Genomic DNA, 27,777 nt, shown 5'->3' on the forward strand with positions numbered 1-27,777 from the left:
AATCTGTCTTCAACTGAATTGAATTCAACTGTCTTTTCACTGTAGGAAGAAATGGATACAATGTCATGTAACAAGGAATTAGCTGGGAGTTGTAGTACAATGTGAGGCTGCTCAGACTACAATCTTATCATTTATGTTTATCTAATAATAAACATCTCCCAGGAAATTTACAACAAAAACCCATCATGATAAACCAGGGACATTACTCATAGCTCCAGGCGCTGTGACTATTTGTTATCCATGGCCTCCTTCCTTCTAAAATCAAATTTTTAAATTCTTTTGGTAAGCCAGGAGGGCTCTGGGGGTGTTACTAGAGCCCATGCTGTAGCTTCACATGATTTTACACTGTCTCCCCACCCTCTCTGTTACCTCAGGACTTCCCCCTTACTTTACTTCTTGTCATTTCACACAGTGGGAGGTGCAGGTGCTGAAGGAGCAGAGGGGGAGGGTAAGATGTGCTCCTGTACAGTGTAACAGCCTGCTGAAGCCGCATGCTTTGTCTCTGCAATTCTTGGATAACCGCAGTCTACTCTGGCTTTGGGTTCAGCTGGATTATATTTGAAGGCTAAGAGAAGACCTTCTTACACCCACCACCAGGTGGAGCTCAGTGTATACACATTTATGAAAGCCTATACAGAGAGCTCCCCCTACTGGTGGCTGGAGGCTCATCTTATACTGCTAATTAATTATCTAATGGTAATTATTGTGGAACAGAGTCCACTTTGGCTTTGGATTGGGCTGCATAACACTTTGGGGCTTTAATAAGATATAACAAAATGTAATGTTTAATCACATTCCTGTCGTATCTACTGGAGACTAATATGTGCTCCATGGTGGGAGGGAGAACTGAGCTCCATGTACACATATAATATACATATAATATACATACAATATAAGACCATGACCAGACTCCGACTCTGAAGAGAGTCCGCCCCATGACCTCGATACCTTGTGACCTCTAGGCTCCACTTGTTTCTCAGCCCCTTCTCTCCTTCTATTCTCCTTCTATTCATCCTGAGTATAACATGAGCTCCAGCTTTTCCCGGATATCACTACACATAGATATGAGATTATACGTCACCTTCAGGTGGCCACGGAGCGTAACACCAGATGCTGTCAGGTTTCAAGTCATCGAAGCAGCAGCCCTTCTCCTCGCACTCGTCTCTCGTTATTCCTTTGTGTCCACAATCTTTTCTCAAACCAGGCTGCACCGCACATTTATCTGTGTCAGAGGAGAGACAGAACTTCTTATACATCACATTATACACATTACTCTCAAAATGTGTTTTTGGCGCACGCGATAGGATTGTGGCGCATCTGCGCCGGCTTTCACGCGACAGAAGGGGGGCGTGGCCGTCGGACAACCCGACGGATTCAGACAAACCGCAGAATTTAAAAAAGGAAATGTGTCACAAGAACGAGCACTCACATAAACCGGGAAGAAGAAGGTGAACTCCGGCGGACCTCAGCGCAGCAGCGACACATGCAGGAACTCGGACGCACGTTCTTAGTGAATGGCGCTGGACCCGAATCCTCATTGGACAAATCACTGTGAGATCATAAGTAAAATCGTAAGTAAATCTGCCCCACAGTGTCAGTGCACCACTAGTACAGACACACAGAACAAAGCTGCAGCTTCCATACTTGGACACGGCTACATCCCAGCCAAAACATACTACCAGACTGGTGAATCTACTTCTGAGGATCACTCTCCATGACCACTGTGGTGGGGAAAATATTTGAGGGGTTTATTAGAGATGCTATCCTGGAGTATCTCACTGTGCACAACCTTATAACCCAGCGTCAGCATGGGTTTATGAGAGATCGGTCCTGTCAGACTAATCTGATTGGTTTCTACGAGGAGGTAAGTTCAAGACTGGATCTGGGGGACGCTGTGGATGTTGTATATCTGGACTTTTCAAAGGCATTTGACACCGTGCCACATAAAAGGTTGGTATATAAAATGAGACTGCTGGGAATAGGAGAAAATCTGTGTATTTGGGTAAGTAATTGGCTTAGTGATAGAAAACAGAGGGTGGTCATTAATGGCACATTCTCAGATTGGGTTGATGTTACCAGTGGAGTGCCACAGGGGTCAGTATTGGGGCCACTTCTTTTTAATATTTTTATTAATGACCTTGTAGTGGGTTTACACAGTCAAGTTTCAATATTTGCAGATGATACTAAGCTGTGTAAAGTAATAAATACTGAGGTTGATAGTTTAGCATTACAGAGGGATTTGTGGAAGCTTGAGGGATGGGCAGAGAAATGGTTGATGAGGTTTAATGTAGATAAATGTAAAGTTATGCACTTGGGCCATGGAAACAAAAAGTATAATTATGTTCTAAACGGTCAATTACTTAGTAAAACTGAAGCTGAAAAGGACTTGGGCGTATTGGTGGATGGTAAACTTAATTTTAGTGACCAGAGCCAGGCGGCTGCTGCTAAAGCAAATAAAATAATGGGATATATCAAGAGAGGAATAGATTCTCATGATAAAGACATAGTTCTGCCCTTATACAAATCCCTGGTCAGACCACACATGGAATATTGTGTACAGTTTTGGGCACCAGTGTATAAAAAGGATATAGTAGAGCTGGAACGGGTGCAGAGGAGAGCAACCAGGATTATTAGGGGAATGGGGGGACTAGAATACAATGACAGATTACAAAATTTGGGATTATTCAGTTTAGAAAAAAGACGACTGAGGGGAGACCTCATTACAATGTACAAATACCTGAACGGACAGTACAAGGATCTCTCCAAAGATCTTTTTATACCTAGGCCTGTGACCAGAACAAGGGGGCATCCTCTACGCCTAGAGGAGAGGCGATTCTACCATCACCATAGACAAAGGTTCTTTACTGTAAGAGCAGCGAGACTGTGGAACTCTCTGCCGCAGGAGGTTGTTATGGCGGACTCTATGTACATGTTCAAGAGAGGCCTGGATGACCTTCTGCAGAGCAAAAATATCACGGGTTATGGGGATAAAACATTTATTCAATTCTTGAAGGTTGGACTTGATGGACTTGCGTCTCCTTCCAGCCTTATATACTATGATACTATGATACTATGATGATAGTAATCCGGAAACCCTCCAGTAATCCGGCATCTGTTCTGAAATCAGTCGGCCCGTTGCCTGCAGTTGTTCCAATAAAGAACCGTGAGTTACTTTTGCACAACGTTGCCTCTGGTCCCTGAATACGGCTGTACCATTAAAGGCTCCTCCATCCATTACCCAGAGACATATACTACGGGCACTAAAGGGTTGTCTCAGGGACATTCAGTACATCAGCCTCTCCCTCATTTAATTTCTTGCATACACAGCCTGCTGGAGACCTGCCAGGCTGTAGGACAGCCCTCCGGTCCCCATACCAAGCACCATGACCACAATGTGCCTAGGCCGCAACCGCCAACCACTCCGGTATTCTGGGCCCCGGCTGCCTCCAGGCCCCAAGAAAAGGCTAGGTCCCAGTGGGGGATGCTGCAAGTGGCGTCACGAACAGGATCTAGACTTCTGTGCCTAAAACTGGCACCATAGACAGTATTTTTGTGCTATTCAACATAGACTGTGTTTTCTGGCTTCCCACATGCTGTCGAGCATCGCTCCAGGACTCAGGAGGTTAATGCCCTGTAACCAGACTTTGTCAGCCCTGCTACATCAGGCGCTGCAGCACCCAAAGTATAACCTCTGGAAGCTTGTGGCTCAGCTCCAGCCCGCCAAAACCTTTACTGGCGGGAAATCTAGGTGACTCACCAAGCCTGCCCACTGCGCGTGTGGCGCAAAGTACTCTGGAGGAGCTGGGGCGATCACCACCCGGCAACGAAGAGGGTTAATTGGCCTTCTTGGATTTCAGCGCAGGCTGCGCCTGAACCTGCTTACCGGGTGCGCATCAGCTGGAGTGCCGACGTATGTGTCCTGCCACCGGGAGAAAGCACCGCTGATCACTGCCGTGCCCCTTCTGCCTGCCGGACATCGGGAACGGAATTCATCTTGCACTGGAGCTGTCCCATCACTGTGGGTGATCCTGAGTGAGTACCACTGGGGAAGTTAAAGGGGGGTAGAGATTGTTTCCAACGCTAAACCAGCCCAATCATGTCAGCCCAAGATGAAGACACTGAACTGGAGCAACTCCTGTCTCCCGTGCCTTCCACAGGGTATCGGAGCATGCTAAACCCTCAATAGAGAGCTTGTCCTGACCTATTGCAGCCAGTGCCACCACCATTATGTCCCTGACTATGCCCTACTATCTTGGGGCTCCCTGGTTACCCCACTATAAAGGAAAATTAAACACTCTCTCCGAATTTAGAGCCAAGATGCTAGCTACCTTCACTCTGAAGAACAGAAAGTCGGCATTCTAACCGGGCAGTTAAAGGGACCCGTTTTTCGGGAAGTCAAGTTCTGGCCCCGTGAAGAGTGCCAAAATGTGGCCCAAATCCTTAATAGGCTGCGCACTACCTTTGAAAAATGTACTGCCTCTGAGCTGAAGCAGCAGTTCTTTGGAAAAAGAGAGAAGCCCCAAGAATCCCTCAGAGACTTTGACCTCTCCCTACAGGAGACCTGGAAGGCTATCATCCGCCTTGATCCCAAAGAGACTGAGAATTCCGACCAAACCCTGAGAGAGCAACTTCTTCATGGCATTTCTTACCATCACAAATGTCAGCTGAAAATGTTAGCCCTTCATCATCCTAACTCTTCCTTCCTAGAATTTAAGGAGATGGCCATTGATGTACTTGAGGAACAACTTTCATCCTAAATACAAGAGAAATCAGCATCCTTGATTGGCGAAGAATCTGCGCAGCTGTCCGTTCGGCACAACAGGCCTCCCAATCTCTGATGCATAAGGAAGTTGCCACACTAGCGGATCAAGTGTCCTGCTTGACTACAACATTACAACATCTAGAACGTCTGGAACAGTTAGAGGTGTTAGCCTTGCAACAGAACTGCTCTCCAAGGGAAGGACCTCTATGTCCCCGAGATTCCAACTGGATGCCAAGGTTTGTGGGAACTCGCCCCATGATTCATATGACCATCAACGGAGTAACCCTACCGGCCTTAATTGAAACCGGCTCTCAAGTGATCACCCTCCGCAGTGCTACCTTTGAGAGATACCGAAGAGGAGCTTCCTTGACACAGCCTCCCAAGGCTTATTTTAACATTATCGCTACCAATGGGAAAACTGTACCCATCTGCGGCTACTAGGAACCCACACTAACAATTGGAGACACAGTGTTAACCAGACAGGGCGTTGTAATGACATCAGTGCCCGAAGACGGTAACTTCTCCCTTGTACTAGGTACCAATGTCCTCCGCAACTGCTATCCTGAAGTGCTGAAGGATCTCCACAACTGGGATTCGTTGGAGAAGAATTGTCCCAATTGTGGCACCAGAGGAAGACTCTGAGTATGCATCAGGGCCTGCTGAAAAGGAGAACTCTGGATCCTATTACCTATGACCGGCTGTACCAGATTGTGAGCCTCTGGAGGGACGCCAAGATAGTGCTGGATATGTACCAAGACCAGTCCGGACACTTTGGCACTCAGAAGACTGAAGCCACCCTCCGAAGGCGCTTCTACTGGGTGAACATGAAGCCCGACATCGAGGCCTGGTGCCGGGAATGCCCAGCCTTCCTAATTGCTCAATGAGAGCGACACAATCAAAGGGCCCCTCTATATCCCATTGTGAGCCAACATCCTCTGGAGATCTTGGCTCTGGATCATGTGAAGTTGGAACCCAGCAGGTCCGGTCACACATACGCCATGACCATCATAAACCATTACACTAAATTAGTGGTCGCCGTACCAGAGACCTCTCCGCAAGGACCACCGCAGTGGACCTGTGGAAGAGTTTCATCCTCCCTTACGGGAGACCAGGGAACCGCATGTGAGTCACATGTGTTCCAGGAGCTGTGTACCCTCTAAGGCTGCAAGAAGCTGAGAACCACAGCCTACCATCCACAGGGCAATGGACTCTGTTAAAAGATGAACTACACTCTCATCAATATGCTGTGGACCCTGACCCCTGCGAAAAGGGCTGACTGGACGAAACTTTTACCAGAACTAATGTACCTGTATAATAATGCCACCAATTGCTCCCTACTATCTAATGCCGATATGGCCTTGGACATGGAATCCATGGACATGAGAAATTGTGGATCTTCGGGTGGAGGAGGCCCGAGACAAGCAAAAAAGAGACTTTGACCGCAATGCCTGCGCTGAACCTCTTGCCTCCGGAGAACAAGTGTGGCTGCGAAACAACCATCCCACCAGTAAGCTAGATGGGCATGAGCCATACCTAGTTAGGGACAGTCTCTCCCCTGAAGTCTACAAGATTTCAAGAGGAGACTGTCAACCACTACGGGTACACAGGAACCGGCTGAAGAGATGCCTGCATCCCTTCAACACTGTGTCAAGATGTCTGTTTCCAACTCCAAGAGACTCTTTGTGTTCATCTACCCCCAGTTTTCTTGAACTTGTGACTATGCCTCAATTCTGTGCGGTAGTCTCTACCCTAGTGAGTGTTACTCCGGAGAGGTCACCATCCCCGCTGCAGTCTCCAATACTGCTGCCTGTGGCGGATGATGCGCCTGTGACTCCAGCTCCAGTGCCTGAGTCCGGAGACGATGACAGGGAAATGGTGATTTTCTCCCAACAGGAGCTCCGGAGATCTCAGCGGGAGACAAAAGAGAAAGCTCCTGCGTACCTGCAAGAGTACCAGCTGTCCCACCACAAAGGTCGGAAGCTGAAGAATGTCGGCTTCTCTGATCCTGAGGTACTCACTGCTACTTCAGACAACTCTGATACAGAGTAATCCCTGATGGGCTGTAGCCCTTAACAGGTACTGTGCTTTGCTATTGTAAATATGTTTTTGCTGCTAACCCTAGTTGGGCTGTGCCCTGTAAACCCTATATCAGACTATCCTGAGACTCTTCCCCTATTTATTACAAGTCAAGAGACTTTCCTTGAACTATCAACCATTTATATAAGCTATGTTAGCATCAACCTCTGCTGGCACAAAGCCACCATATCTACAAAGTATTCTGTCCCTCCATATCCAGAGGAGACCCTTTGTTTGCTGTACTTTTCCCCGCATCAAGGGCTGTGCCCAGAAGATGGACTTTTCCTTGCAGCCTTCTGATACTCTTAGCCAACTACCATAGAGGAAAAGTTGCTATTCCAATGTTTTGCACTGCATGCCTTTCTTTTTCAGGAATGGACATTTTGTTTGCATATCCAATGCCTTTTCCTCCACAGGAAAAGAGACATTATTTATCTTGCTACCCTGAGTAGCCATTCCCATGTAATGTTTGTAATCTACCCATTGGGCTGCTAAAGCCAATCTGCATTTTACATGATGTTTGCACTACTGTCTTTTATTGTGAGTTTGCACTTTACCATTTCATAGGCTTTGAGGGTCTGTAGAATGGCTGTGTCGGACTTTCTTTGTATGTAAATCCTGACCGCAGGCTTACACCTAGAATTGGAGCTCCATACTGTATGGTATCTGTAAACTGAGGGTCCTTAGGGGACCGGGGGTGTTCATCCAGTAGCACCTAGATGCCATACACCCAGGGTAAGACCGTCAGACAGCAGGTAACACTGTACTGTATGTATTGTATGTACCTAAATGTGTATTATATTTTTTGCCAGGGATGAAGAGTTTTCAAACAAATAGTCAGACTTTACTGCAAGGAGCGGATTACAGGACATGACACCACACCATTTCCTCATAACAGTTGGTTTAAGGGTGTTAACTGTCACATATATTCATTGTATTTTGTGTACCCAGTCCGACACCAACATAGATGCCCGTAGCCAGGACCATGGGCGGTTTTTCCCCTACACTGCACATAGCCAAAATTTCCAGTAAGTGCAACCTGTACCATCTACACCCCTACCAGCTGTTACGTGCATGGACCCCCTGGAGGCCATACACTGCCGGCCAGCTTTGGCTGTCCATTTTCCCCATCTGGTTCATAGCCGAGCCGTGGGTGGCTCTTTCAATTGCTCTGGGGGTATGCAACACCTCTGCCAATGTGTAGGCAAGGGAGTGCTTGCGAATGAGGCCCTCTATCTGTAGTATCCCTCTGTAGGAGTCTGATCAACTCACTTTTAGGGTAATACAGTTCTGTAAAGGCAATTAGCAGCAGTAGTTTCTGCCTGGGCAGGCAAGGGTTACAACTATGTAATGTTTGTTATCTAATGATGTTCCAAACTGTAAGCTGGAGTGTGATTGGAGAGTGAGCACCACCTGACCAGGGAATGATAAAACCCCTGGACAGGAAGGGGCAACCGCTCTTGAGTTCCAGAAAAAACTTTGAACACGTGCTCTTGATACATACCTCCTAGGCCTCAGCTCATCCTCCAGGACACACACTGAGTGACCAGAGACACAGTGTCAGTGCACCTCTAGCACAGACACAAAGCTAATCCCAGGACAAAGCTGCAGCTTCCATAACTGGACACAGCTACCTCCCAGCCTGCACCTACTACCAGGCTGGTGAACTACTCCTGAGGACCTCTCTCCATGACCACTCCAGTAATCCGGAATCCATCCAGTAATCCGGCATCTGTTCTGAAATCGGTTGGCCCGTTGCCTGCAGTTGTTCTAATAAAGAACAGTGAGTTACTTTTGCACAATGTTGCCTTGGTCTGGTCCCTGAATACAGCTGTACCACCACAGGCTCCCCATCCATTACCCAGGGATTCATACTACGGACACTAAGGGGTTGCCCCAGGAAGATTCAGTACATCAGCCTCTCCCTCTCTACAATTTCTTGCACACACCACCCTGCTGGAGACCTGCCAGGCTGTAGGACAGCCCTCCGGTTCCCCATACCAAGCACCGTGACACTAGCGTGCCTAGGCCGCAACTGCCAGCCACTCCTGTATTCTGGGCCCCGGCTGTCTCCAGGCCCCAAGAAAAGGCTAGGCCCCGGTGGGGGATGTTTCAACTACAATTTCAGTCACTGTCTGTCTGTGTTTTTAAATTTTCAGTGTAGCTGTTCCTAATGAGGAATATATAATAAAGGTTACATTTTAACCATTCACTTTAGCCCTGGTGGTTAAAGAGTTTTTTGGTCGCCAGCCGGGCGACTATTGGTGTATTATATGTTGCTTGATTTTCCCATCCACCTGGTGCTTATAACCAATAGGGTCAAGTTGTTTTATTCTCCCCTTTTGGGGATTGGACCTTGCAGTACACATGTGTGACTGAGGAGTCGATAATTTACTCTACTTTAGTCCCAGGCTACATTAATCGGCTGTATCGGGTACCAATAGTTTCTGCAATTAAGATTTATTGTTAATCCTGGTTCTTATGGCAACCAAAATTTTGGCTTGGGTTACAATTCTAAAATATACAGTTCCGTCTTACATACAAATTTAACTTAAGAACAAACCTAAAGAACCTATTTTATACGTAACCTGGGGACTGCCTGTACATTACCTTACAGATGTATACCAGTATATTGTATAAAACACCCTAGAGAGCATGAAAAAGTAGTAAAAATTGAAAATAAATTTTAAGAATGCCAAAAATTTTAAAGATGAAAGATTTAAATCCCATTCGTTGCCCTAGAATACATTAATGAACTAATCAAAATGAATAAAATCGCATGAACCCAGTAGAATCCTGGAATATAAATCCATATATCACAGTCCTGCTGCTACTAAAAACTTACACATGGGTCTGAACACACTTTTTTGCCCAGACAATACATAGCACTGGCTGCAGTCTCTATGGTCTCACCGGATGATACCTTTGATTTCATTAAATGAAGAAAATTAAAAAAAAATGCAAGACAACGTTGCAGACTGAATATGAATTATATTGTGAATAAGAGATGTTCACACTGCACTGCTGGATACAGAATGGAGAATATTATCAGAAGTGGAGTCCGGGGTCAGTCATGAGGTCAGCGGTGACTGCGCCAAATCTTCTCACCACAGAAACATCACTGCTCTGGTAATAAGAGAGAAAGATGTGTTATAATCAGGTAAGAAATAGTCATTCCCAGCAGCTTTACTTAACTGCAACTCGTGTCAGCTGCATATCCACTCCCATCATCCAGTACTACTGCCATTGTTTATATATCCACTCCCATCATCCACTACTACTGCCATTGTTTATATAGCCTCTCCCATCTACTTCTATTACTCCCACCTGCTGTATATCCACTCCCATCATCCTCTCTTACTTCTACCTGCTGTATATCCACTCCCATCATCCAGTACTTTTGTAGCATATGACTTTTGTAATATATAAATAGCACAATAATATCACTCTCAGCACTGCCCCTCCACTCCCAATCTCTTAAAGGGGAGCTCTATCCACAGAACACAATAAATAAATTACCATTAATAGGTTCAGGGTAGAAACACCAGGGTGGTGTTGGGTAACTACGGTTGTAGCAGCAGCCCCTCAGGTTGCATTGGGCCTTGCTGATCCCACAGCTCACTCTCCGTGGAGACAGCACAAGGCACTGGAGTTTCACTGTAGGAAGAAATGGAATTAGCTGGGAGTGGTAGTACAATGTGAGGCTGCTCAGACTACAATCTTATCATTTATGTTTATCTAATAATAAACATCTCCCAGGAAATTTACAACCAAAATCCATCATGATAAACCAGGGACATTACTCATGGATCCAGGCACTGTGACTATTTGCTATCTATGACCTCCTTCAATTTTTAAAATTCTTTTAGTGTGCCAGGAGGGCTCTGGGGGGTGTTACTAGAGCCCATGCTGTAGCTTCACATGATTGTACACTGTCTCCCCACCCTCTCTGCTCCCTCAGCACTTCCTCTGCCTCTTGTCATTTCACACAATGGGAGGTGCAGGTGCTGAGGCAGCAGAGGGGGAGGGTAAATGTGCTCCTGTACAGTGTAACAGCCTGTTAAAGCCTACTGGTGGCTGCAGGCTCATCTTATACTACTAGAGGTCAGAAGAACTGAGCTCCATGTACAGACATAAGATACTAATTTCTGTAGAGCAGAGTCCGATCTGGCTTTGGGTTGGGCTGGATTTCACTTTAATGGGAACAAGTAAATCCCAGTCCTGTCTTATCTACAGGATATTACTATGTTCTCCACGGTGGGAGGAAGAACTGCGCTCCATGTACACATATAATATAGAAACTACTATTACAGGTGCAGTGCACATGACCAGGCTCTGAGTGACGGAGAGATCAAAAGATTTTGGAACAATTGTTTCATCGTTCAATCGTGGTCACTACGACATTGGACTCTAGAGAGAAGCCGCCCCATGACCTCGATGCCTTGTGACCTCTAGGCTCCACTTGTTTCTCAGCCCCTTCTCTCCCTCTATTCTCCTTCTATCCATCCTAGCGCTCAGTCTAACATAAGCTCCAGCTTTTCCCAGATATCACTACACATAGATATGAGATTATACGTCACCTTTAGGTGCCCATGGAGCGTAACACCTGATGCTGTCCGGTTCCGAATTATCGAAGCAGCAGTTCTTCTTCTTCACGCACTCGTCTGCTGTGATTCCTTTGTATCCACATTCATTTCTTAAACCAGGCTGCACCGCACAACTATCTGTGTCACAGGAGAGACAGGACCTTCTTGTACATCACATTATACACATTACTCTCAGGCCACACATATATAACATGGGGTCACACTGCACGACCCCCCAGGCATCAGATGGATTTTGCAATGTGACTGAGCAGAAGAACATTTCTAACAAGGTAAATAAACTATTACACAATGTACATTACAATTATTTCTGTTGTTAATCCCTGCACATACTTCTACGTATTTGTGACACTTACAGTTGACAGGTAAGTAGGCGGCGTCTGCCCCCAGGATGAGGATGGAGACCACCCAGCAGACAGTGTAACGTCCCATTGCTCTTCTCTCTTGCAGTGTTGGGATCTCCTTATATCTGCGCTCTGTTGGCTTTATTGGCAGTGATATATATGAAGCTTGTGACTGAAGCTCAGAAGAGGAGGATGAAGAAGACGCCTGCGAAGGCTGATGTGACGTGGCACGGACAGACCTCTGTGTGCAGGTCGCCTTGTACTTTCCTAGAGATGAGACACATCCGACTAATATCTGCTGGAATTATCTCCCTGTGTCTGGAAACACCGATAGACATAACTGCTACATTTCCAGTTTCATATGGCAGGGAGGAATTAAATATAATAGACAGCTGATACTTACCTCTCTCCCTGCTCCCATTTGGGTTTAAACACACTCAATCTCATGTATGTCTTTCAGCAGTGAAATACTGAGAGGACATTTACTTTTCCTATCTGGCTGATTCTATGTCTTGTGTTATATATCTATTGGTATTGGTGTAACAGTGGTAACTTAGAGGCTGATGACTGCAGGCAGACACACAAAGCGTTGGATTGGTTGGCGGTGGAGATGATTCACAGGAATTTGCAAGTATTTCAGCCTTAAACCAGTTATATTCAGGGGAGCCAGGTAGGCTCTGCTGCATTAGCAGCACCAGAGCAATCTCTGTAGCAGTAACAGAGATGTAGGAAATCAATGACCATCACAATGACAAATACAAAAACCATGTCAGGATTCTGGATGAGTGGAACCTCTGGACCACTGCGGGAGGTGGTACTAGCGGACACCTGGGACTGGAATCTGAGTGGCACCTGGTCTTCAACAGAGCCCGCGGTGGCAGCCGAGGTCGAGGTACCTTAGCAGAAGACAGTCTCGCGGTCAGGCACAGGGTCAGGGCAGGCGGCAGAGATGCAAGGTCAATCCAATCCGGAGTCAGCAACGTGATGTCCAGGCAGATGGGAACGGGAACACAGGCACATGGGATACAGGAACACAGGACACGGGAACATGGCAACAAAGGAGCACGGCAACACAGGAATTAGGAGCAGGAACTTACTGGAACACAGGAATACTCAGGAATGTGGCAAGGAAGCTTTCTCAATGGTGCAAGCACAAAGATCTGTCGGGGAAGGAAGGTGCTGATTATTAGAGGTGGAGCTGTCCCTTTAAATTTCTGACAGCCGGTGCGCGCAGTCTGAGGAGAGCAGAAGGCGGGACAGGTGAGTCCTGATCTCCGGCAGCTGCAGGGGCACACGGAGGGACACGGGTGTGCCTGCGATCCAAGACAAACCAAAAACCCAGAAAGTTGGAATGAGCTCCTATTTAAAGATTCTTGCAGGGCTCATTCCAAGAGCTGCAAACAAATCACAGCTTGGGCTTCTGCTGGGAGATAACAAGTGTTTCAACGTAAAATAAATATTAACCGGTTCACAACCGCCAGCCGTGTATCGCGGGCCGAGCCCTCTCCATAGCCAGTAAGTCTCTGCTGCATATTGCAGCAAAGGCTTACCGGTAACACCCGCGATTGGTGCCGGCACCGATCACGGGTGTTTTCTTGCTGATCGCCGCCGGCAAAGCTTTCCGAGGATCGCTGCTCCCCGTGACGTCATCGGAGAGCGGCGATCCGTCGCCATAGTAGCTTCGGGTCTCACGAAGACCCGAAGCTACTTCGGGTTAACCCATTCATTACAATGTGCTATCAGCACATTGTAATGTATGAGGAGTAAAATCCCCATATACTGCCATACTGTAGTATGGCAGTATATAGTAGGATCGATCAGACAACCTAGGGTTAAAGTACCCTAGGGAGTCTGAAAAATAGTAAAAATAAAAATAAAAAAAATATAATAAAAAAACCTAAAAATTCAAATCACCCCCCTTTCCCTAGAACTGATATAAATATAAATAAACAGTAAAAATCATAAACACATTAGGTATTGCCGCGTCCGAAAATGCCCGATCTATCAAAATATAATAACGGTTTTTCACTGCGTTTAATCCCGTAACGGAAAATCGCGTCCAAAGTCAAAACTGGCACTTTTTTGCCATTTAAAAAAAAATAAAAAATTCTATAAAAAGTGATCAAAAGGTCGCAAAGTCCTAAAAATAATATCATTGAAAACATCATCAAAAGTCGCAAAAGATGACACCACCCTCAACTCCATACAACGAAGTATGGAAAAGTTATAAGCACAAGAAGACGGCAAAATAAAAAAAAAATTTTGTTCATGAGGTTTTAATTTTTGTAAACGTATGAAAACATTATAAAACCTATACAAATTTGGTATCCCTGTAATCGTACTGACCCAAAGAATAAATTAGACATGTCATTTGTGGCGTGAAGTGAAAGACGTAATATCCAAGCCCACAAGAATACGACACAAATGCGTTTTTTCACCATTTTCACTGCATTTGGAATTTTTTTCCTGCTTCCCAGTACATGGCATGGAATATTCAATGCGATCACTATGAAGTGCAATTTATTACGCAAAAAACGAGCCGTCACATAGCTTTTTACGTGTAAAAATAAAAAAGTTATAGATTTTTGAAGGTGGGGAGTGAAAAATGGAAATGAAAAAACGGGAAAGGGCCTTAACGGGTTAAATTAATTCCCTAGTGACAGACAGGATGGAATACATGTGTAAAAGGTGACAGTAGTTTACAGGTGGCATGGGAGCGCTGGTCAGGCCCCTATAACCAACCAGAATACTAATCAGGGCTGAATTTAGTAATGACCCATTATGCCGGAAATTACACGGCTGCTACTCACAACATCCATACAGGTCTGAGTACACATCTCCAGGGATAACACAAACGGTAACACTTGCTGCAGTCTCTATGGTCACACCTGCTGACAACTTTGATTTCATAAAATGTTTAAAAAAATCAAGACAATACTACAGACTGAATGTATATTGTATTGTTTACTATTTATTATTTATTGCATTATTTATGAGGGATATACACACTCCACTGTAAATACAGAATGGAGAACATTATCAGAGGTGGAGTCCGGGGTCAGTCATGGGGTCAACAGTGACTGCGCCAAATCTTCTTACAGAATGGTCACTGGTAACAAGAGAGAAAGATGTGTTCTAATCAGGTAAAAAATAGTCATTCCCAGCAGTTTTACTCCACTACAAATCCCAACTGCTCCACTTCATTCATCCACTACTACTTCCATCTTCTATATATCCACTCCCATCATCCTCTATTACTCCCAAATGCTGCAAATCCACTCCCATCATCTTGGTTTTTTTGCAGCCCAGGGGCCACATTTATCACTTCTGTGCGCCTAAGTGTAGTAGTTGCGCCTAAATTCGGGCGCACTGTTTTGCCAGAATTATCACAAGCTACAACCATCTGTGATAAGTATATTTTCTGCCTCTTATTAATCACTTTACTTTAACACAGTTTAGGCGCAATGTTAGATTCGGGCACTTACATGTGATCCTGCTACAAGCTCCTCTCTGCTTCTCCCACAGCCCAGAATGAAGATAACACTCACAGCAGCACCCAGGTGTGTGACACCCTGCACCCAGTGACCTCCTCAGCAGCACCCAGGTGTGTGACACCCAGCACCCAGTGACCTCCTCAGCAGGGGCTTCTCCTGGAGGGGATCCCCCAGTGCTGGTCTCCTGCTGCCCCCCTGTAATTCTGCACAGTATCCCCCTCAGACACTGTGCAGAATTACATGGGGGACACTTGTCTGTAGTATCTGCAAACTTGTGCAAACTTCTCTTGCTCTTGCTGTGAGCTCAGGTTTTGCAGAATGTTTTGTAAATAGAAGGTGATGAACTGTAAATAGAGGCTGCAGCTCCTGTCTGTAATGTATCTAATGTATCTATTATATGTTCCAGTGTCTGTAATGTATCTAATGTATCTATTATATGTTCCAGTGTCTGCAGAGTATCTCATGTATCTATTATATGTTCCAGTGTCTGTAATGTATCTAATGTATCTATTATATGTTCTAGTGTCTGCAGTGTATCTAATGTATCTAATGTATCTATTATATGTTCCAGTGTCTGCAGTGTATTTAATGTATCTATTATATGTTCCAGTGTCTGCAGTGTCTGTAATGTATCTATTATATGTTCCAGTGTCTGCAGTGTCTGTAATGTATCTATTATATATTCCAGTGTCTGGCTGAGCTCTGCTGCTAGAAATGAGCTCTTCTGCAAAGGGGCTCAGTGCTTTCTTCTCAGATAACGCCACCTTCGGGCTGGAGTGTTTTTGCACCCGTTTTTGTGCCTAAATGCAAAAGTCGCACGTGATGAATATCATTAGGCGCAGCAAAACATCTGGAATTGAACGATAGATGAGGGAAAGGTGGTTATTTTAGCTGCGCGGCTAATTTGACGTTTAATCGCAAAAATGGCGCAAAAACGGTGCGCCTAAACGAAAAGGCGCAAAAACAACAGAAAAAACAAGTGATAAATGTGGCCCCAGGACTATTGTGATATAGTGAAAGTGACTTAACATCGGTGTCGGCATTGCTCCTTCCCAATCTCTTTAAGGAGAATTGCTTCAACAAAATAAAATATATAAATTACCATCAGTAATGTCCGGGTAGAAACACCAGGGGGCATTTGGGTAACTAGAGTCGTAGCAGCAGCCCTTCAGGTAACATTGCTCTTTGTTGATGCCAAAGAACCCACAGTCCACTCTCCGTGTAGACATCACAGCGCACTGGATGGTCTCTGTAAGAGGGAAGGGATATCATGTCATGGAGCAAGTGACTTGCTGGGAGTTGTAGTACAATGTGAGGCGGATCAGACTGCAATCTAATAATAACCATCTTATTTAAAGGAAATCTACCATCAAAAATCCATTATGGTAACCCAGGAACACTTACCATATCCAGGTACTCTGTCTAGTGACAATCTTCTTATATTTGGTTTCCATGGCATAATTCCTTCTAGAACCAACTTAGAAAATGATACTAATAAGCCACACGGACTCTGGGGGTGTTACCAGAGCCCATCTTACTATAGCTTCACTGGCTGTTACACTGACTCAGTCACTTCTGTCTGATGTATTCTCATACAGTGGGAGGGGAGAAGTGCTCCTGCACAGTGTAATAGTCTGTGAAGCTACAGGATGGATGGGCCCTTGTGGCTCATTAGTACAATTCATTAAGTTGATTTTAGAAGGGGCGGAGGCCATGGATAAGAAATATAAGCTGATACCACAGTCCTGGTGCTGGATAAATGAGTAAGTGCCCCTGGTTTATCATGGGGAGATTTCCATTAAATTTTTTTCTCGTTTACCAAATTGGATAAGCAATAGGACAAGTGGGTGTGGTCTCCTTGGAAATAGATATCGTTAATCAGATTTATATAGAAATCCAGTAACTCGTGTGAGGAGGAGCCGGTACCTTTCCTAATGAGAGGCTGGAAGCACCAGGGCATCCGCTCTACAGTGTTGTCGAAGCAGCATCCAATCTGTTTGCACTGGTCTGCGGTCACTCCGGGGGGTCCACAATGGGGTCTTGACAAGGGGTAAACGCTGTCACAATCATTTCGCACTGAAACGGAAAACAAAATTTACTCTAGCGCTCAGTAATACATCGCTGTGTGCACCTACATGCTGGTCACTGAGGCCTGTATCTAGGATAATAGGTAGATCTGGTCCATCCCCTGATAGGAAATAGAACAAAAATTATAATAAATTGTAAACTTAAAGGGATATTCCAATTTCATCAAATTAATATTATTGTTGCATTATAAAAACATATACAATTTTCCAATATACTTTCTGTATCGATTCCTCACTGTTCTGTAGATCTCTGCTTGCTGTCATTCTTCCAGTGGACAGAATGGGGCTTATTTATTAAGGTCCCGCTTATTGGGTTTCGCATGGCTGGGAGAGGGATTTAGCAGGGGATTGTTTCGCACGCGATCAGATTGTGGCGCATAGGCGCTGCTTCCATGCAACAGAAATCAGGGGAGGTGACCCTAGGACGATCCGACGGATTCGGACTGAGCGCGGGATTTAAGTTTCAAATTGAGTTGCTAGCCAAGCACTTACATGCACCAGGAAGAAGAAGGTGAACTCCGTGACCTGAGCGAGGAAGTGACACATGCAGGATATCGGGCGCACGATCTTAGTGACTCCCTGCACAGCGCATTATACACGGACAATGCACTTACATGCACCAGGAAGAAGAAGGTGAACTCCAGGGACCTGAGCGGGGAAGGGACACATGCAGGATATCGGGCGCACAATCTCCGCACAATGCATTCCAGTAGGACATTCCGGATCAGGGAACGCGCCAGGGACTGGTAAGTAAATGTGCTCCAATCTGTCCATGGTCACACAGGTGCACCTGTGTGATATAACGTGCCATGCAGCTGTGTGATATAACAAGTTGTGCACCTGTGTGATATAACGAGCCGTGCACCTGTGTGATATAACGAGCCGTGCACCTGTGTGATATAACGAGCCGTGCACCTGTGTTATATAACGAGCCGCGCAACTGTGTGATATAACAAGCCGTGCACCTGTGTGATATAACAATCCGTGCACCAGTGTGATATAACGAGCCGCGCACCTGTGTGATATAACGAGCCGTGCACCTGTGTGATATAACGAGCCGTGCACCTGTGTGATATAACGAGCCGCGCACCAGTGTGATATAACGAGCCGTGCACCTGTGTGATATAACGAGCCGTGCACCTGTGTGATATAACGAGCCATGCAACTGTGTGATATAACGAGCCATGCAACTGTGTGATATAATGAGCCGTGCACCTGTGTGATATAACGAGCCGCGCAACTGTGTTATATAACAAGCTGTGCACCAGTGTGATATAACGAGCCGTGCAGCTGTGTGATATAACAAGTCGTGCACCTGTGTGATATAATGAGCCGTGCACCTGTGTGATATAACGAGTTGTGAATCTGTGTGATATAATGAGCCGTGCACCTGTGTGATATAACGAGTGTTGAATGTCCTTAGCAATTCTTGATTTGACAAGAAATGCAGAGAGTGAGCTCAGATAAAATATAAGAGTTTAAGTTGAATAAAAATGATTTAATTAGCACCAAAAGAGAAAAAAATATTACAAAGTATTTAAAGGGATAAAATAACACAGCAAAAATAAGAGACAATAAGAAAATTCAAAAGCAAAATAAAATAGTTTCCCAAAATACAAAAATGTGTGTGTGATGTGTGAAGAGAGCTCAGTGTGTGCAAGGTAAAGCTCCCCCCAGACCCCTTGAATAGGACCCTTTTTAAACCCTAAACTCCCATAGACTTGCATTGTAAGTCAAATTCATCCATTGGCCTTGTTCACAACCATATATGGTAACATTCCTAGGACCCTTACTCTAAGACCAGTGGACCTACAGAGACCCTTATATGGTAAAGGCTAACTTGTCATATGGATGTGGTTGGGGGTTGTTTCCTTCCATTGTATACATCAAGAATGTTCATACAACTCAAGTACTGGCCATATATGGTCCTGATCTTTCACTCAATCTATATGATTAGTATTTTAAAGATTAGTATATTATTTAACAACGAGCCGTGCACCTGTGTGATATAAAGTGCCGTGCACCTGTGTGATATAACGAGCCATGCACCTGTCTGACCATGCTCAGATTTTTGTCCACTGGAAGGAAATATTAAGGAATTGATACAGAAGTTATATAGGAAACGTAATAACATTTTATAATCCAAAAAATGACATTAATTTGATGAAATGGGGACACCCCCTTTGTGGTGTTAAAGTGAGACCTTTACTGTCCGGATTGTGTTGCCTTTTTTTAGATGATATAAGTGTGAACACGTCCCAGACAGTTTTTTTCTACCCTTTTCTCTGAAACTTCTGTCTGGCACCTGTCTGCATCAGGAGCTCCCCCGCAAATATCAGTCAGTCATAGGAGTTTAGAAGTGCTAAGCTCCACCCATTTCCAATGCCCCGCCTCTTCTAAAAATGGGAGGGTGCTAGAGGAAATTGACTTCCGTCTCCTCTGTATAAGAGTAATACACATGGGGGGGTAAGTGTTACCTGCTTGTATTCCGGGGTGATAACACTGTGGGGCTCCAGGAGCACTTGAGCTGAAGCAGCATCCTCTGTCTGCGCATTCCTTCCTCGAAATTCCTATAAAACCGCAGTCTACTCTGGCTTGGGGTTCGGCTGGGTTACAATTTGAGGCTAAGAGAAAAACAAATTTAGTGTACAGTCCTAGTCCTGGTGTAACGACTGTAGGCTGCTCTGCAGTTCTGCTCCTACACCTAATAACACTGTCTCCACTAGGTGGAGCTCTCTGTATGCACATTTATAAAAGTATATACAGAGAGCTCCCCCTACTGGTGGCTGCAAATGGCTAAGATTTTACTTGTCAGGAGAACTGAACTCCATGTACAGAAATAATATATAAACTACTGTTAGATTTGAGAGATTTTGATATTTTATAGATATACAGAGGTAAATATGTAGATAGATGATAGAAAGATTTTACATTGACTGATTTTACTTAGATAGTTACGAGATATGTAACAGCCCCACACGGCAGACCACGCTGGGCCAGCAGGGGCGAGTTCTTTTAGGATACTCAGGGTGTGTAGTTACGGGATATAAGGCCCAGATAGATATCACATATTCCACAGTCTCTATGAACGGTTTATTCTCAGCAATGCAAACCCGTGAACAGCGTGAGCTGGCTCACTAAACCCCGCCCCTAGCCAGATCACCACACCCACTTTAACCCGATAATATCGGGTTAATAGTGGATTGGTGTAGGGCATCTAACTGGCCTGCGGCTCCCTGTTATATGTTTAATTGGGAGTCGTTCAGGAGACAGAAGAGCCGGCTCATCTTAGTGAGTGAAGCCTAATGATCCAGCTCACTAAGAAGAGCCGGTATTCCCATCACTAGTGTTTTCTGCTGCACAACTCAGACACTGGACCTGGTCTGTACTGGTCTAAGGTGATGTCACTGAGTGCAGCAGCTCTGGGTACTTACCTCTATAGCTGCTGTGCTGTAGTGTGATGTCACTGAGTGCAGCAGCTCTGGGTACTTACCTCTATAGCTGCTGTGTTGTAGTGCGATGTCACTGAGTGCAGCAGCTCTGGTCACTTACCTCTATAGCTGCTGTGTTGTAGTGTGATGTCACTGAGTGCAGCAGCTCTGGTCACTTACCTCTATAGCTGCTGTGCTGTAGTGTGATGTCACTGAGTGCAGCAGCTCTGGGTACTTACCTCTATAGCTGCTGTGTTGTAGTGTGATGTCACTGAGTACAGCAGCTCTGGGTACTTACCTCTATAGCTGCTGTGCTGTAGTGTGATGTCACTGAGTGCAGCAGCTCTGGGTACTTACCTCTATAGCTGCTGTACTATAGTGTGATGTCACTGAGTGCAGCAGCTCTGGGTACTTACCTCTATAGCTGCTGTGTTGTAGTGTGATGTCACTGAGTACAGCAGCTCTGGGTACTTACCTCTATAGCTGCTGTGCTGTAGTGTGATGTCACTGAGTGCAGCAGCTCTGGGTACTCACCTCTATAGCTGCTGTGTTGTAGTGTGATGTCACTGAGTGCAGCAGCTCTGGGTACTTACCTCTATAACTGCTGTGCTGTAGTGTGATGTCACTGAGTGCAGCAGCTCTGGTCACTTACCTCTATAGCTGCTGTACTATAGTGTGATGTCACTGAGTGCAGCAGCTCTGGTCACTTACCTCTATAGCTGCTGTGTTGTAGTGTGAACATGTGTATGAGCACACTTTAGTAGTGTTTGTGAAGCAGGGATTTAGATATTATAATTAGAGATGGGCGAATTGATACTAACAAAGTGGAATTCGTTTCGAATTTCAGGAAAACTTCGGTTCGGCACGAATCCGAAGTTTATGTTGATTCATGGGAACGTATTTATTTTTGTGTTACATGGAGCAGAGAACTCTGGGAAGAAGGAAGGAACACCCCCAATCACATGTGCAGACCTGTAAGCCAATCAGGGACCGGCAGGCTTATGTGATGTCACAGCCCTATAAAAACAGGCGGCCACAAGCAATCCCGTCATTTCACACTGCATGTGCTGTCTCTAGGGTCCGACTGCTTGTACTCAGTAGGTGATGGAGTGATTTTTGCTCAAAGTCCAGGGTGTCCGTCTTTGAGGTTCTGTATTCCCCAAATTTCAATTATTTTTTGTTACTAAAGTAGATATCAAGAAAGTAGATATCAAGATATCAAGGGAGGAACAACTAGCGACTATAGAGAAATACTGTGCAGACAGTTGGCCGCTGCCTATGTGCGCCATTGTCCATCCTCTGTCAGGTCTGACCGGGGGATTCCTGCCAGTCATTGCTCATGTACTACTGCCACGGCTGCTGTGGGGAGATGGGGGGTAGGAGCATTAGCAGCTCCATCAGCAGCAGCTTAAGTCTGGATTCCTTTTTGAGCTTCCTGCCCCCGCCTAGTGAGGAGGGTAGCCTCCACTAGCAGCAGCAGGACATGGAGCAGATCCTGCACCAGCAGGTGGTGGCCTACTTGGACAGCACTTTACCACCTCAGGTAGAGGATCGCATGAACTGGCCGCAACTTGCAGTAGAGAAGCTGTCCTGCCCGGCCAAAGTTGTGGCATCAGAGCGGGTGTTCAGTGTGGCGGGGGCCATTGTTACCCCAAGGAGAACCCGCTTGTCAACCCGTAATCTGGAGAGGCTTACCTTTGTCAAGATGAATCAGGCTTGGATCGGCCAGGATTTCAACTCACCAATGCCTAATGCATCAGATTAGATCAGCCATGACGCCTGCCGGCACCTCCACACTCTGTCATTGTGCCACACTGCGGCCTGCCATGTTGCTGAAACAACAAGAATTTGTCATTGTGCTCTGGCCTCAGGCTGCTGCTACTGCTACCACCCACCTACACACACTGTGATTGTGCCACTCTCTGACCTCCTGCTGCCGCCACCTCCACACTCTGTCATTGTGCCACACTGTAGCCTACCATGTTGCTGCCAGGTCCAGAATTTGTCATTGTGCCACTCTCTGACCTCATGCTACTGCCACCACCTCCATACACTGTCATTGTGCCACACTGTGGCCTACCATGTTGCTGCCAGCTCCAGAATTTGTTATTGTGCCACTCTTTGACCTCATGCTACTGCCACCGCCTCCATACACTGTCATTGTGCCACACTGTGGCCTACCATGTTGCTGCCAGCTCCAGAATTTGTTATTGTGCCACTCTTTGACCTCATGCTACTGCCACCGCCTCCATACACTGTCATTGTGCCACACTGTGGCCTACCATGTTGCTGCCAGCTCCAGAATTTGTTATTGTGCCACTCTATGACCTCATGATGCTGCTGCCGCCACCTCCACACGTAGTTTGTCATTGTGCCACTCTGCGGCCTACTCATGCTGCTGCCAACTGACCGCTGTCTCCCTGGAACACCCTGTGATTTCCATAATGCTGTTTTCACCCTCCACCACTCCATGACATTGCCACTATGTTTGGTTTTCCCCTTCATTTCATCTGTCAGAAGGATGAAAAGCTTCAGGATTGATAGTCAAAAGCAGGAGTGGATACAGAACACAGAGGACATGCAAGTATCCCATTTGCTGCTCATCTTTGTTTTGGATCCACTCCTGTTTGTTTTTGGCTTTAGCAATACTGATGGATTATTGACCGATTGAAAGAGGACACTGACACATGAAAAGAAGGAAAAAGGATCAGTGACGTCAATGCAAAATTACTGCCGACATCTTTTTGGGGGCTTTCCATGGAAGTGAAGAGTGAAGCGATTCTAAGAGCCGCGGCTGTCATGTGCGTGTCACACTAAAACACAGCATTGTTTAAAGACCAAACCACGCTCCCTATGCATATTTAATCATAACACAACCTTCTACAACACCCTACAGGCGCTCTGCAGCCAGGAAATACCTGTTTTTTAACTTAATTTGGGACAAATCAAATTTCAACCGAAAATTCTGTGAACTCGACAAATCTAATTTTTGGAAAATTTGCCCATCTCTAATGATAATACTCCTGTTTTCAATGGGTTACAGATAGATATTATATCTTAGTGACTAAGGACTGGATATTACTCTCTATATGGCATCTTAAAACTTACTTGGATAAAAACACCAGGAGGAGGAGCCGGGTTTGGAGTTGTCGAAGCAGCACCCCTTCGTTATACACTCGTCTCTTGGAATTCCGTTGTATCCACAAGTATCCCTGAACTGTACCGCGCACTTATCTGTACAAGGGGAGAGGCAGAAGCTTCTCTCAAATTCACCAGGAAGTGATCAGATCCCCACATAATATCATTATCAGATATCCGGGTGCACGGCTTCATAAAGTGGCTGCGGAGCTGTAGTTCCTGGGATCTGTATGTTACTGCTGCACTTACCTGCTGGTATTCCGGGGTGATAACACCAAGGGCCCTCGGGAGCACTTGAGTCATAGCAGCATCCTCTGTCTGTGCACTCCTTCTGTGTGATTCTGTAATAACCGCAGTCTACTCTGGCTTTAGGGTTGTCTGGATTACACTTCGGGGCTTTGATAAGAGAAAAGCAAGGTAAGTGTATAATCACAGTGCTGGTGTACCTACCGTAGTCTACTATGTGGTCCATGGTGGAAGGTTGCCTCTTCAAAGACCTCGTAACACCAGGTGGAGCTCAACGTATACAATGTATACACATGTATAATTACATATGTAGTGAGCTCCCCCTACTGGTGGCTGAAGGCAACTAAAATTATACAGCTAGAAGTCTGATAAACTCCAAGGACAGATACAGTACACATCCCCGAGGAAGACATGGATAGATGTGCAGCATTTCAATCCTTTAAATAAAACTAAAACTATTTGTTTTAATAGACATAGAAAGATTTGACTTGAGTAGGATAGATGATAGATAGATAGATATGAGATAGATAGATAGATAGATAGATATGAGATAGATAGATAGATAGATAGATAGATAGATGATAGATAGATAGATAGATAGATAGATAGATAGATAGATAGATAGATAGATAGATAGATATGAGATAGATAGATAGATAGGAGATAGATAGATAGATAGATAGATATTAGATAGATATGAGATAAATATGAGATAAATATGAGATAGATAGATAGATAGATAGATAGATAGATAGGATATAGATAGATAGATAGATAGATAGATAGATATGAGATAGATAGATAGATAGATATGAGATAGATAGATAGATAGATAGATAGATAGATAGATAGATATGAGATAGATAGATAGATAGATAGATATGAGATAGATAGATAGATAGATAGATAGATAGGAGATAGATAGATAGATAGATAGGAGATATATAGATAGATAGATAGATAGATAGATAGATAGATAGATATGAGATAGATAGATAGATAGATAGATAGATAGATAGATAGAAGATAGATATGAGATAGATAGATAGATAGATAGATAGATAGATAGATAGATAGATAGATAGATATGAGATAGATAGATAGATAGATAGATAGATAGATAGATAGGAGATAGATAGATAGATAGGAGATAGATAGATATGAGATAGATAGATAGATAGATAGATAGATAGATAGATAGATAGATATGAGATAGATAGATAGATAGATAGGAGATAGATAGATATGAGATAGATAGATAGATAGATAGGAGATAGATAGATATGAGATAGATAGATAGGAGATAGATAGATAGATAGATATGAGATAGATAGATAGATAGATAGATAGATAGATAGATAGATAGATACATCACCATCAAATTTCCATGGAGTGTAACAATTAAAGCTGTCAGGTTTCAAATCATCAAAGCAGCAGCCCCTCCTCACACACTGTTCTCTTGTTATTCCGATGTATCCACAATCTTTCCTGTATTTGGGCTGCACCCCACATTTATCTGTGTTGGAGAAGAGGAAGAACCTTCTTATAGATTATACACATTTCCATTACTCTCAGGCTACACATATATAACATGGGGTCACACTGCACGACCCCCCCAGGCATCAGATGGAATTTGCAGAGTGTCTTAGCAGTGGATCAGAAATGTTCTAGCAGCGCCCCAAGAGGACACATAAAGTATTACACAATTTACATTGAAATTATATCTCCGATCAATCTCTGCACATAATAATAATAATTCTTTATTTATATAGCTCCTACAGATTACGCAGCGCTGCACAAAGCTTGACAATTTGATCTCTGTTCTCATGGGGCTCACAATCTAAACAACCTAACGGTATACTTTAGAGTGTGGGAGGAAACCGGAGTACCCGGAGGAAACCCACGCAAACACGAAGAGAACAAACATAACATGTAACCGACCCCTTTCTTCTTATTGGTAAATGTTTTCTGCCTTCTATGTATATGTGACACTTACAGCTGACAGGTAAGTAGGCGTCTGCCCCCAGGATGAGGATGGAGACCACCCAGCAGACGGTGAAACCTCCCATTGCTCTTCTCTCTTGCAGTGTTGGGATCTCCTTATATCTACGCTCTGTTGGCTTTATTGGCAGTGATATATATGAAGCTTGTGACTGAAGCTCAGAAGAGGAGGATGAAGAAGACGCCTGCGAAGGCTGATGTGACGTGGCACGGACAGACCTCTGTGTGCAGGTCGCCTTGTACTTTCCTAGAGATGAGACACATCCGACTAATATCTGCTGGAATTATCTCCCTGTGTCTGGAAACACCGATAGACATAACTGCTACCACCAGGGACGGACCCAAAAATATGTGTACAATTAAATTAGAGGTAATAATGTGCTGATGTGACACTGTTATATTTCCCAGGGGATACAATTATTGACAAAGGTTCTTCTTTTTGGGGTTAAACCGTGTCTATTCTTATTTTTCTCCTGCCCCTCCCTTATGACCAGTATTAGCCCCTCCCTTATGACCAGTATTAGCCCCTCCCTTATGACCAGTATTAGCCCCTCCCTTATGACCAGTATTAGCCCCTCCCTTTTGATCAGTATTAGCCCCTCCCTTTTGACCAGTATTAGCCCCTCCCTTTTGACTAGTATTAGCTCCTCCCTTATGACCAGTATTAGCCCCTCCCTTATGACCAGTATTCACCCCTCCCTTTTGACCAGTATTAGCTCCTCCCTTATGACCAGTATTAGCCCCTCTCTTATGACCAGTATTAGTTCCTGTAGATGAGGCGTCAGTCCCTTAGATTTAGGACTCTGAGACTCCGCTGTATTGTGTGTCCCCATGTACAGGTCTCTGTGTCCTCGTCACATGGATCTGTCCATCCTTAAAGGGGTGTTCCGGAATATGAACGTTTGATACAAAAACCCATAATTCTATAAATAAATTAATACAACAAAACAATGTCATTAGTCACAAAATGGAGCTTAAATAGTTTGATTTTATGATTCACAACATTTTATGGCTTCTGTAAAGTAAGCGGGGTTATCACCAAGATGTTCGCCACTGGAAACTACAAGTCCCATGATCCTTTAGTTCTCAGTAACAGCTCCTCCCTCTTATTCTCTGCTCCCAGTGATGATCTAACAGACTTTCTTACTCTGTTACCATAGTAATGATGTGCAACACCCCTGCCAACACATAGGAAGGTATACTGTATGTACTATACGTACCATTTATGTTAGTGATGATGCCAACCTAGGAGGTGTGTCTTCGGACTTTCCTTGGAGCAAAGAATGGATTACAGGACATGACATGACACCACACCTTTCCCATTAGCTACCAACTGTGCAGTCCTCATTTTCATGTACCCAGTCCGACACCAACCCCAGTGCCTGTATCCAGAACCAAGGGCGGTTTGTCTCCCCTACACTGCACATAGCCAGAATTTACTCTAAAGTGCCCTTTACTACTTGCACCCCTACATGCTGTATTGTGCCTGGACCATCTGGAGGCCATACGCTGCTGGCCAGCTTTGGTTTTCCTTCCCATCCGGTCCACTGCCGAGCCGTGGGCAGCTCTTTCAATTACCTTGAGGGTATGCAAC

The 27,777-nt window shown here is 44.9% G+C and overlaps 1 protein-coding gene across 1 annotated transcript; it reads right to left on the reverse strand.

The window, feature by feature from the left end:
* Nucleotides 1-9,849: 9,849 nt before the first annotated feature.
* LOC140117107 (uncharacterized) lies at nt 9,850-26,562 on the reverse strand. The gene is made up of 11 exons (XM_072133541.1): nt 26,179-26,562; nt 25,558-25,698; nt 24,186-24,332; nt 23,907-24,032; nt 19,845-19,991; nt 17,207-17,356; nt 16,383-16,529; nt 11,799-12,092; nt 11,419-11,562; nt 10,358-10,495; nt 9,850-9,964 (listed from the first exon to the last, which is right to left on the reverse strand). The coding sequence occupies exons 1-11, from the start codon at nt 26,249-26,251 to the stop codon at nt 9,957-9,959; spliced, it is 1,515 nt and encodes a 504-aa protein (XP_071989642.1). The 5' UTR covers nt 26,252-26,562; the 3' UTR covers nt 9,850-9,956.
* Between the last annotated feature and the right edge of the window lie 1,215 nt (nt 26,563-27,777).

This window comes from Engystomops pustulosus, chromosome 2 (genome assembly GCF_040894005.1).
Source record: "Engystomops pustulosus chromosome 2, aEngPut4.maternal, whole genome shotgun sequence".
Classification (NCBI taxonomy): domain Eukaryota; kingdom Metazoa; phylum Chordata; class Amphibia; order Anura; family Leptodactylidae; genus Engystomops; species Engystomops pustulosus.

Bases quoted from the DNA above. Each gene is read 5' to 3' on its own strand.
- LOC140117107 (XM_072133541.1), bottom strand. From the start codon at position 26,251: ATGGGAGGTTTCACCGTCTGCTGGGTGGTCTCCATCCTCATCCTGGGG. The intron at 16,530-17,206 runs GTACCGGCTCCT...TCCCTCTTACAG, and splicing joins CCAGCCTCTCATTAGGAAAG to AGACCATCCAGTGCGCTGTG. The intron at 10,496-11,418 runs GTGACGTATAAT...TTCTTCCTACAG, and splicing joins CGCTCCATGGGCACCTAAAG to TGAAACTCCAGTGCCTTGTG.